This window comes from Gadus macrocephalus, chromosome 11 (assembly GCF_031168955.1).
Source record: "Gadus macrocephalus chromosome 11, ASM3116895v1".
Taxonomy (NCBI): Eukaryota; Metazoa; Chordata; class Actinopteri; order Gadiformes; family Gadidae; genus Gadus; species Gadus macrocephalus.
The window spans coordinates 8,550,869-8,563,368 of NC_082392.1; the positions used below are offsets into that span (position 1 = coordinate 8,550,869).

At 48.1% G+C, this 12,500-nt stretch overlaps 1 protein-coding gene across 4 annotated transcripts in view; it reads right to left on the reverse strand.

Moving 5' to 3' along the window:
* Positions 1-12,500, reverse strand: part of LOC132467619 (inward rectifier potassium channel 2-like) — a 105,863-nt gene that overhangs the window by 89,363 nt on the left and 4,000 nt on the right. For 2 of the 4 annotated variants that reach the window (XM_060065050.1, XM_060065049.1), the window contains exons 2-8: positions 11,538-11,702; positions 11,028-11,119; positions 9,347-9,478; positions 7,650-7,836; positions 7,113-7,386; positions 4,326-4,476; positions 524-691 (exon numbers count right to left, since the gene is read on the reverse strand). In XM_060065050.1, the coding sequence (XP_059921033.1) occupies positions 524-691; positions 4,326-4,476; positions 7,113-7,386; positions 7,650-7,836; positions 9,347-9,478; positions 11,028-11,119; positions 11,538-11,676 (1,143 nt within the window). In that variant the 5' untranslated portion in view covers positions 11,677-11,702. Of the gene's footprint in view, positions 1-523; positions 692-3,989; positions 4,032-4,325; positions 4,477-7,112; positions 7,387-7,649; positions 7,837-9,346; positions 9,479-11,027; positions 11,120-11,537; positions 11,706-12,500 lie in introns of those variants that run through there. The other 2 variants (XM_060065048.1, XM_060065055.1) reach the window with 2 other exon arrangements.

Here is a 12,500-nt window from a genome sequence, read left to right on the forward strand (position 1 = left end):
CTTCAAACAGAATTTAACTTCGACTCTTATTCATCACAGATCTGAGGGCAATTAAAGGTTAGATAGGGCAGAATGCCCCTGAGCCCTGTTCCTCTCTGACCCTGGGGTACACAGAATGGTGGGCCGGGGCGTATCTGTTTGCTACTATTTGAGTGGATTGGATATTTCTAGATGCATGTCGTTACAGAGAAGGTTGGGGTAGCGCATCTCAAGGAGAACTAAAGGTAGACCGCTGACTTTGGAGTTTTAATTCATTCCCCTTCAGGGTATTGAGGCAGACCCCCTTAACCACCGGACACCCAGACCCCTTTGAGGAGTAGAGCTCTAATGGTGAACATTATAATATTCACACTCAAGTTATTTCATTGCATGTGCAAACAAATATACACATAGGAATAAATGCACATGTACACACACACACTCACTAGCACAGACACACACACTACCACACACACACACACACACACACACACACACACACACACACCACACACACACACACCACACACACACACACACACACACACACACTTCCTACCGAGTGCATCATGGCGACAGCCTCTACAGGAAACAGTCCCTTGGCCGTCTCCCCTGACAACATCACGCAGTCGGCCCCGTCCAGCACGGCGTTGGCCACGTCCCCGCCCTCTGCTCGGGTGGGCCGCGGGTGGGACACCATGCTCTCCAGCATCTACACAAACACACACACACACACACACACACACACACACACACACACACACACACACACACACACACACACACACGCATTCACACAGACAGGCGCACACACACAAATGCACACACACACACACACACACACACACACACACACACACACACACACACACACACACACACACACACACAGAAACACACACATACACTTAAGCACACATGCAGTCACATAGAGACACACACATGCAGACACACAAACACACACACACACACACACACACACACACACACACACACACACACACACACACACACACACACACACACACACACACACACACACACACACACACACACACACACACACACACACACAACCACAGATGCACACAGGACAGGACAGGCATTAATGCTTTGAGAGGAGAAAAAACATGAAGAGGACAAGGGTAATTGCTTCAGCTATAGATTGCTGGAGTAGAGAAGAGAGAGGTCGATGAGCAAGAGACAGCAAGAGAGGGAAGAAAGAGAGAGATGATTGCTGGGGACACGCAGTCCCGCATTATTGGTCAGTAAGGAGAAAGACACTCCAAACATAAGAGAGGTCGTCACATGAACGTCAAGTTCCTATCCCTATGCAAATGCATGTTTGTCCATCTGTGTGTGTGTGTGTGTGTGTGTGTGTGTGTGTGTGTGTGTGTGTGTGTGTGTGTGTGTGTGTGTGTGTGTGTGTGTGTCTGTGTGTTTATTTGTGTGTCTGTGTATGCTTCGGGTGTGTGTGTGCGTGTGTGGCAGACCTGCTAGAGTGCTGTCTCTCTGAGGGCTGTGGCATTAACCAGACTTGGTGCAATGACTCATGTTGCCTAATTCATGTGTGTTTGTGTGTATGTGTGTGTGTGTGTGTGTGTGTGTGTGTGTGTGTGTGTGTGTGTGTGTGTGTGTGTGTGTGTGTGTGTGTGTGTGTGTGTGTGTGTGTGTGTGTGTGTGTGTGTGTGTGTGTGTGTGTGTGTGTGTGTCTGTGTGTGTGTGTGCGTGTGTGTTTATGCTTGTGTGAGTGGGAGTGCCTGTATGTTTGCATGGATGGGAGTGTGTGTGCGTGTTTTCATGCATATGTGTGTGTGTGTGTGTGTGTGTGTAGGGAGACGGCGGGGTATATGTGTGAGCGTGAGTGTTCATGACAGCCGACTAGACTGTGGTGGTGTGAAGGCGGTGGGGCAGAAGAACACGGGCTATCATGCATGTGTTCCAGCATCACCCCCTTGTTCATTTATACGGATGGAATCCATTACCCAGCTGGTTTGCGTGTGTACGTGTGCGCAGGCATGCCTGTGTGTATGGAAGGGCCAAAAGCGTTCAAGCTTTCGTCATGTCTCATTTTATCTTTCTGCCGTGCTATTTAACGTATTAAGAAGCGTGTTTAATATCCCGTTCTGACAACGGTGAGCAGCCACTAAATATGAACCTTCTCCACCCAATCAACCATGATAAAAGTCAGACCCCAGCAGTCCATCAATGATCTTTCTAACCGTCTGCCCTGTGCATTCACTCCACTACACCGTGTGTTTAATCCATCTTCAAGTTATCGGTAATACACTGCAGACTGGGTAGCCCCGCCCACTCTGCCGGCAATTTGAGTTCGCCCTGCAGAAGGGTCTGGAGAAGAACATGCATTTCTTTCTATTTTCGATACGTTTTGCGGGAGCTAATCACCAATCTGGCTTTTCCCCCTGGCGCCCGATTGGCTGGTTTAACACAACGACGACAGGGAAGCGACGGCATGCAGCAAAATTGCAAACAGAGTCGTTTGAACTAGGCCCATTGATCACGCCTCTTGTGCTGAAGAAAATGACAACATCTTCCCCAGACCAACGTGCAATCTAGGATTGAGCTTGGTCCCTGCTCCAACGGGACCTCCCACATTTAACTGTTGATTCTTGGCAGTGATACGTGGCGATAAGCATTGGAAGAATTGGGGAAAAGCGTTGTTAAAGAGGGGCTGCTGGCGCACCATTGGCTCACTGGGTAGAGCGGGTACCATTAAGGTCCAGGGCCCCGTTTCCCGATATCGATGGATCTTCGCTCGTAAGATCATTCTCCCGATGGATCTTTAGAACCATCGATCATTTCTTTGGAGCGTTTCCCGAAACTCCTCTTAACGTGAACGCGCATTCGCTGCACTCACGACGATCGTAGGATTGTACCTGTCCACTGACATGGTGCTGAAACGGGCTATGACGCAGGGGGAGACGCAGGAATGTCGGAGGAAAATGGGGTTAAAAAGGGTTAAAATATCTCCCCATCAAGGCCAACCGCAGAGTAGCCTACGAAAAGAACAGATTACAATAATATGAATGCTAAAGATATTAAAACACAATGGATTAAGCCTAGGCCGACATATATATCAGTCCTAATCCTGAGCGCACGATCGGGAGGTGGAAGTTGCGCTTTAGATGCCTTCACAAGTCCAGCGGAGGGCTCCAGTTTTCGCCGGCCAAGTCATGCGCTGTGATATGTGTGACAGCTATGTTGCACTACATTGCAGCTAAGGCTGGGGTAGCTTTGGTTGAACCGGAGAACATTGAGGACGATGACGACGAGGAAGATCGGTGTGAGGACGGCCTCCCTCATAACGCGGCTGGTTTTCATGCACGTCGAAGAGTGATTGAGACTTTTTTTTAACCCCCTCCACCCTCCCACATGTCACTAAACATTCCCGTCAACGTGACCAATCCCCACCATATCCCAGCCTTTTGCCTGGTCCTTTGCATTTATTTTTTATTTTTTATAATAATTTTTTTTAGTTAATTTTTTTTTACATTATTTCTCTCACACATTTCCCACTTTCTCTCACACATTTTAAGTGCCCTGCCTGCTCAAACATTTCCTGGACTGTCTCTCTCAAACTAAGAACATAATGGCCCACATTAGGCTCAGACGCACGTGATACACCATTACCAATGTGTTATAATAAAACACATCCAATACTAGGAATGTCCGCTGGTTACGCCACTGAGGCTATAGTAGGCTAACGAGGCACTTAGCGTCCTACGAGTACCCTGGAGCACTCGTTAGCTACGAGCGTTTTCAAGACGTTTGTTACCAAAGATGCTTTCGGGAAACGGTGTGAAAACTGTACGATGCTCGTACGACCCACTCTGCGATCCACTTAGGCTAAAGATGCTTTCGGGAAACGGGGCCCAGACCTGATCGCAGCGACCCGGGTTCCATTCCCGCACAATTGACATCATATTAATATGCAATGATGTAAAATGCGATTTCATGAAAGAACACTGTATTTTACGTAGATTTTTCACCTGCGTAGCACAGGTGACGGGCTTGGTGCTCTGCAGTGTGTGTGAGCGGGGCTGACCTGCGTAGCACAGGTGACGGGCTTGGTGCTCTGCAGTGTGTGTGAGCGGGGCTGACCTGCGTAGCACAGGTGACGGGCTTGGTGCTCTGCAGTGTGTGTGAGCGGGGCTGACCTGCGTAGCACAGGTGACGGGCTTGGTGCTCTGCAGTGTGTGTGAGCGGGGCTGACCTGCGTAGCACAGGTGACGGGCTTGGTGCTCTGCAGTGTGTGTGAGCGGGGCTGACCTGCGTAGCACAGGTGACGGGCTTGGTGCTCTGCAGTGTGTGTGAGCGGGGCTGACCTGCGTAGCACAGATGACGGGCTTGCCGGCGGCGTTGCAGCGTCCGGTCATCATCTTCTGGGCAATGAAAACTTTCTCTGCCGGAATCTCAATGCCCAGGTCGCCCCTGGCAACCATCACCCCATCACTCGCCGCCAGGATCTCGTCGAAACTAACGTGGGGAGGGGGGAGAGGAGGCTTGTTATAAATAGTCCAGGCAGGAGTTTGGGGTGCATAGGAATCATTATCTTTTTTTTGTGAAGTATTTTTGGGATGTGCTGCCACGAAACAACAACAACAATAGCAGCAAACAATAGCAGATTTTTTCCAATCATTCATAATAATTGTTTGAAATAAATTGGCAATCTGGGAGTGTAAATGATCCCCAACCTTACGGTCTGTAACGCTATGGAGAGAAGAGAGAAGACGCATACAATTGTAATCTAGCAATATATTATACGCTGTAATAACTTTGAAAGGAAATAATCTCACAGAATGATGAGTCATGAACGATATCGGATCCAAGGAGATACCATGTTGGAGTCACAGTCACCAGACCAGGACTTCAAGGTACAAAGTGGATCACACAAAGTAGTGTCAACTATTTAACACTTTGTCTGAGTGTCTGAAGTGGCAGTTATATTGAACACAAACATCTCGATCGACCATCATAGATCTTAACCGTCTTGGTAGGGCAAGGCTGACCTACATCTATTTGTCAGTCTGTGACAACAGGCAGTCTAGCAAAATAGGTTTCCGGTCAGAAGTGGATTTATACACCATCCTGTTTATTCCTCTTAGCACTACCGGTATTGTAGGTGAAATAATGTGGTTCAATTCTGCCGGATAGTGTAGCTAGTGTTTACTATTATAACTATGATACTATCAGTGTAAATCACCTAACACATCTGTGCACAAAGGATTTGTGTGAGGACTTTTACTTCCCTTGCGCATAATATTTCTCTGCTTGCGAGACCAATAATATAGCCTGTGAGGAGCAATCATTAGTTGAGCGAGCACACAAACTAAAGCAGAACCCAATTTATGCCCTTGAGCGCACAAATACTGTCTTAGCTCTCGTGCTGGCAAAGTGTTTTCCTGCTCGCTCTGGTATTTTTCTGCTCGCCTGGGTCCAATTGGAATTGTGAGTGGAGCCAGCCTTTGCAATCGTATCCCTGAATCTGATTGGTTACATGTTTTCCAAAAAGCTTTTGAGGTGCTCTGAGGATTTCTTGGGGTCCATGATGCAAGTCCACATTTCACCAAGAGGCTGCTGAAGAGCCGAGGTCTCAGAACGTGCTTTGGAGAACAATAAAGCACAGAGATGCACCTCAGACAGCGTGCGGTTATTAACAAAACATATGATTATGGTGCCATGAATAAAAGCAGGATCATCAGGGAACCATTCTCTCAGCCCTGAAGAATAGCATTATTCAGAATATAGAATATCAACAGACCAGGTACTTAAACGTTAAAAATGGTCATCAGTAAAGAACAAACTAAAGGAAACTACGTTAATTGTAAGCATCGCCTCATTGTGCCTGAGATTGTCTTATGAAGTATAATAAATCTGGACTTCTAAATACATATATATCAATCGCGTTTAGGGATACATTGGCCAATCACTCTCAAATTCAGATGGCGACCAATAGAGCCCCACCCTCATATCCGGGCGTGCAGTGGACCTCAGTTGTGCGCTGCTCACTCTCTTTGTGCGCTCAACTAATGATTTCCTCCTCCCAGGCTAGATGTATTATTGCTCCTGGAGTAAAAGCCTAATAAAACCGTTTTCACTCGTGATTTTTTGCAGTGCTTAATTCTATTAGATTAAATTATGACAAATTATCATATAAATATATCATTTAATTTGATCCAAAATATGATATAATGATTTCGGGTTACATTTACACATTTACATTTACATTTGAAAAAATCTCACAACCAGGGACATTTCTAGCCTGGCTCCGCCCGCCTAAGTACTTCCGCTCAATTTTGATTTCCCTTCAGTACTAGGTCTGGGTCTGCGGTATGTTAGTTGTTTTTCTCCATCCAAAATTTCTGCGTCCAATCAGCGAACAGAGGGAGTGGCTGAGGACAATGACGTTAAAGTCAGCTCTCGTTGATGGACATCTTCACGCACGGTGTTTGGTTTGTTTACAGCCTGCTCGCAACGTGATTCCCGGCCAAACGTTAGCGATCGGTTATGGCAGATCCAGAGTGGCACTGGGCAGATCCAATAGTTTTAAACTTAAACAGACACCCGCCTTCAAGTGAGTTAACGTTTGTAAATTGAGTAGGTCCAGACTCTCAAATGCAAATGAAATGAAGTAGGAGAGTCTGGTAGGACCTAGGACCAGGCTTGGACATTTCTAGGTGAAACTGAAGATCATAATCTACAATCAGAGAAGGTAAATAAATGCCATGAAAGAGAATATGAAATAATTATTTATAAGTAAAAAAAAATCCAGCCTAAATGGCCATGTCTAATATGCAACCAATGAATAGCTAAGGGTTGAATGATAATCATCTATACTCCAATCTCTGTTCCAGTTGTACAAATCAAACATGTAGGATATGTACGGCACCGGCTCGCCTGGGACCCACAGACTCCCCAGCCCCCACACCCCACGCCGTGTTCCGAAGGTCCCCAGGGACCTGCACTATCCTGCCCCCACTAAAGGCGCCTCTAGAGAACCAGGCTCCAGTCCTCCCGTGTGCTCCTGTCTTAGAGTGGCTCCCTGACCGCCCTGCGGGGCCCTCAAGGTGCCCCCGCCCCACCTCACTCGTCCGGGGTCCGCCGCCACTCACTTCTGCACCCCCTGGCGGCTCTCCACCTTGCTGATGACCTTGATGGCGTGGCCGCGCTCCCCCAGCGCACGCCGCACCTCCTTGACGTCCTGCGCCGAGCGGATGAAGCTGGCGAACACCATGTCCACGCCCTGGGCCACGCCGAAGCGCAGGTCCGCCTCGTCGCGCTCGCTCACCGCCGGCATGTCCAGCAGGTCGCAGCCGGGCAGGTTCACCCCCTTACGGCTGCACAGCAGGCCGCCCGCCTCCACCACCGTGTCCACCCAATCAGGGCCTGGCGTTGAGCGGAGCAGGAAGTGAGGTCATAATTACAAAGGCATCTATTTTTTCAAGTATGTGGAAAACACACTAAACATTGGAAAGATGTTAACAGTCAATTTAAGTTTACCGATGTAAACTGAAATAAAGTGTGTAGAGTCTCTTAGGGAATTAGTTGGTGTGTATTACAACGACCCGTTGGAACCAGCAGAGCAATCCGTTCAGCCAGGTATGATATCACCGAGGTTGGGCTGGGATCTAAATTTTTAACCGTCATACCAGTTTCCAGGACTTTGAGTGCGATGAGGCCGTCGTCGATGTAGATCTGGCCTCCCTTCTGGATGACCTTGGGCAGGCTGGGGTAGTCCACCCAGACCACGCTCCCATCAGTGTGGTCCCTGTCAGCCTCCGCCGTCACCACGCGCACCTGATCCCCCTTCTTCAGCCCCACCTCCCCCTCCACGCTCTGTACTCACGAGCACCACACACACACACACGCACGCACACGCACGCACGCACGCACGCAGGCACGCAGGCACGCAGGCACGCAGGCAGGCACGCAGGCACGCAGGCAGGCACGCAGGCACGCAGGCATGCAGGCACGCAGACACACACACACACACACACACACACACACACACACACACACACACGCACGCACGCAGGCACGCAGGCACGCAGGCACGCAGGCATGCAGGCACACAGGCACACACACACACACACACACACACACACACACACACACACACACACACACACACACAGACAAACAGAACTTATTATAAAGTTCCTTATTGAATCATAAAATTCTACTATCCAAACACATCTCAGCTGATTCATCCGGCTGAGGAAGGTGATGCTGTATAATTGAGACGCAGCTAATCTGTAATAAACAGAAGCACTACCCAACACAAAATGTAACAACTGAAACATTTTCTTTTGACTCATTTAGGATCATAGCCCATCATGTTTATTTTTTTTACTGGATTTCATTTGTATGGTAAAGTATTTAGCATTGAGGCTTTCCTCTTTAACATGCAAATCATATTAGGAGCCAAGTATCTTGTGCTTCCTGCCTTCCCACCCTAATGATCATATTTTATATGGCCAATGATACACATGATATGTTGTGGCACAATGGGCAGAACGTACTTCCTGGCACAGCTAGCTCCAAACAGACAGCATCTACATTATATTGCCACATGTGGTTTTAAATCCATCAGTGGGTTTAGGGCTCTGGCAAATAGAACATTGATCAGACACTCAGCTGGATCCAGCTCTAAGAGAGAGAGAGAGAGAGAGAGAGAGAGAGAGAGAGAGAGAGAGAGACAGCAATACAGAGACACAGAGACAAATAGAGAGGGAGATAGAGAGAGACACACAAAGACAAAGAGACACATAGAGAGAGACACACAGAGACACAGAGCGACACATACACAGAGACATAGAAAGACACAGAGGCACAGCGAGACAAATAGAGACACAGAGAGACAGAGAGAGAGATGGTGAAAGTGAGAGAGTAAGACAGACAAGCAGAGGAAGAGCGAGGGAGAGAGAAAGTGGGAAATACACAGAGAGGCAGAGCACGAGAGATTGCGAGGTGAGAAAGAGACGCAGAGAGACACAGAGATATAGAGAAAGAGACACAGAGAGACGCAGAGAGATATAGAGAAAAAGACACAGAGAGACAATCATAGAGAGAGAAACCTGCTTTACATAAATACCCAAGATCTTGGTGGGTTGATGTACTGTTTATTTTGGTGCAAGCATGCATGTGTGTTTGTGTGTGTGTGTGTGTGTGTGTATGTGTGTGTGTTTGTGTGCGTTTGTGTGTGTGTGAATACACTTCAACCCAGGGATTCCTGAATGGTAATAACACCCATTTACGTTCTTTGCATTTACACTGTGCATACCCCACTGATGGGATTCAGATCCCACTTACAGCCATGTTGAATACGGTGTTGTATTCCACTCACCCCTTTGACCAATCCCGTGCGGATCTCTGGGCCCTTGGTATCCAAGGCGATGGCTACTGGCCTATAGTACAAGGGGTCGGAGGTTATCGTCTCCACTGCCTCGCGTATATTCTTGATAGTGTCGCCATGGTACTGAGAGAGAGAGAGAGAAAAGGATAGAGAGGAGAGAGAGAGAGAGAGAGAGAGAGAGAGAGAGAGAGAGAGAGAGAGAAAGACAGAGAGGATAGCATTAATTATGTCAGTCAATGACCAACACTGAGTACTATGACTACACCTGACTACTTTGACCTCTGTGCACCCAAGAGGCATGAACCCAGGGTTGTGTCATTGGCTTACATTCACAGACGTGGTCCAGGTTTAATGTCAACTTTCCTGTATTACATCCACAACAAAAGGAAATGGTTATAGTGTTGTTCAAATCCTTCCCCATCCGTCTCCTAACCACCTGAAATGGTAATGGTGTCAATCTTCTTACCACCTGAAATGGTAATGGTGTCAATCTTCTAACCACCTGAAATGGTAATGGTGTCAGCCCCCTAACCACCTGAAATGGTAATGGTGTCAGTCTCCTAACCACCTGAAATGATAATGGCGTCAGCCTCCTAATCACCTGAAATGGTAATGGTGCTGGTCTGATGACCACCTGAAATGGTAATGGTGCTGGTCTGATGACCACCTGAAATGGTAATGGTGCTGGTCTGATGACTACCTGAAATGTTCCTGGGAGAAGGGCTCCTGCTATTTGCTCCGATGTGGTTCGGGAGAATACACTCAGCATCCGTTTGCATCAGGCATGGATTGCTTCAATTCAGTGTGTTCCATAGACTCTCTAGCAGATAGACTCGCTATGACATACGTTCCGGACGTAGATCTGTTGTCATCCGGCTCCAGCAATAATAATATGACAGTAATGTATCTCATGCTCGGTCCACTACGTCTCCTTTATACAGGATCAGGAGAGGAGGCCTGAAGCTACTGCTGCAGTGTGTGGGGAGGTGACTGAGAGGGTAACTGTTTCTGATGCTCGGTCGGGGACATGGCCTTCTCCTCTCCACTGGTCCAGCGCCTTACATAACTGGAGGCTGGGGGGCTGGAGGCGGGGTGGTGATGAGGCACTGCATGCCTGACAAGCTTAAGTACACAACCAGGGGTTGTTGCACAATGTTTAATTAGAATTAGCGAGAATTTCCCCCCTAGAGACTAAGACACATAAACCTATAAGTAACTAAATGTTATACTCGTGTGTGTAGTATTTATTGTCTGGAGATTTTCATCATTGTATTTTAATTCACATTATTCCCAGTCTCTTTTTGTTCTTAAAATCATCACAGAAAAACGTTTTAGTTATAATTTATTGGATTTATTCTCTTCGTACCAATATATTGAAGTAGTATTGATGGATCATTCAGATCCAAAATGCTATCAGGAGCCCAAGCCAATCATTCTGTAGGGATGAGGTAATGAACTGAGTGTAGAGCTGAGGAAACGCCCCAGGATGACCAGCGCTACCCCAGTCCTTCAACAGCTCATTTAACAGACTTAACCACCCGTTATCGTCACAACTCGCTTGGGGTAATACGTTGACATTTAAATGACCTTTAAGACGACGTATCAGCAGACATCCCTGCGGGGGAGTCGCCGTGCTGTGACCAGGAGGGCAGAGAGGAGCACAGACCCCTACCTCATGGGAGCCGTGGGAGAAGTTGAGCCGGGCGATGTTCATCCCCGCTTTCACCATCTCCTGCAGCTTGGGGACGGAGCGGGAGGCCGGCCCTGGGGGGGGGGGGGGGGAGACAGTTATAGATCATCAACTGGATCACCCAGCTCACTGATCCGTCCCAGTCTGTCCCACCCCCCCCCCCCCCCCCCCACCCTCTGACACAGGTGCAATCCTCCCGGTGGTGAACCCTCCTCCCAGTAGGGGACCCGTCTACGGAGAGCCCCCCCCGCTGCCCTGGTATCGAGTGTGTGGTATTGACCGGCGTTAATATTGAAGCGTTACTAAACACTGCCGGATAAAACTGAGGTAAGAAGTTTGGCGAGGAGTGCACATACATGTGATCATAAAGATCACCAACGGCCGTGGGAGGGGGAAAACCCAGACGCATGTCACTCCATTGGTCGACTCTCTCTGAGTCCTGGACAGGACCGCTGAAGAGGATCGTCCCCTGCCATTGGCTGACCCACTCACCGATGGTGCAGATGATGCTGGTGTTCCGGGCCGTGATTGGCTCCTGGTTGATGTCCAGCAGACAGAGGTGCTCCAGGAAGGTGTCGGCCATGCTGGCGTCCAGCCGCTGCCGCTGGATGAAGGAGTCTGGCAGGGTCATGTTGTCAGAGGAGCGCCTCAAACGAGCTGCAGTGGGAGGAGGGTCCGAGAGGAGAGGAGTCAGCGCTCATTAGTGCACTAGTGTGCTCGTTAGCCCCTAACCAGGGGTGTAACCAATCAGGAGCGCCCTAACTTACCAGGAGTTATCTTTCAAAAAATCGAAATCTTTAAAACTAGACAACATTTGCCATCTGAATGAGAGTGTATTTGAAATGCAGAACAGAATCATGCATCTCAGTTTTCAGGCCATGATCAAACACAAACAAAAAATCCTTCCATTGGGCCGTGGGTAGGTGGATGTTTATTTCCAATCAACTTCAAACATTTGAAGGGCTTTCTGTTTGAATAAAAGTGATGTCCAAATGTAACAATACGGACACAGCTACACCTGCTGGATTAGAGGTGAGAGGGCCATGACGTAACATCCCTGTAGTCATTGGTTCACCCCCATAGGATTATTTACAGCACCATAGTATATATATTTATATATATATATATACAAGCACAAACATATATACTGTTTGTACACATACAAACACATATGTATATAAATATATATCAAATATGTCTATGTGCATGTTGGACGTGCATCGGGGGACCATAGGAGAGACCATAGAGGATGTGAAGGTTTACATGCAGCCTGGTGGACTCCTGCAGGGCCGAGGAGCACAGGAGCGGGTTTCAAGAGAATGTGTCCTGCTGCTGATAGGCTGCGGTTACACGACACAAATGACATTTGAACACAGGCAGGGGAGGGGTGGCTGCAGCGGACATCGCAGAGAGAGAATGTTATAACGTAATGCCAGATGACATTCAACCTCAGTA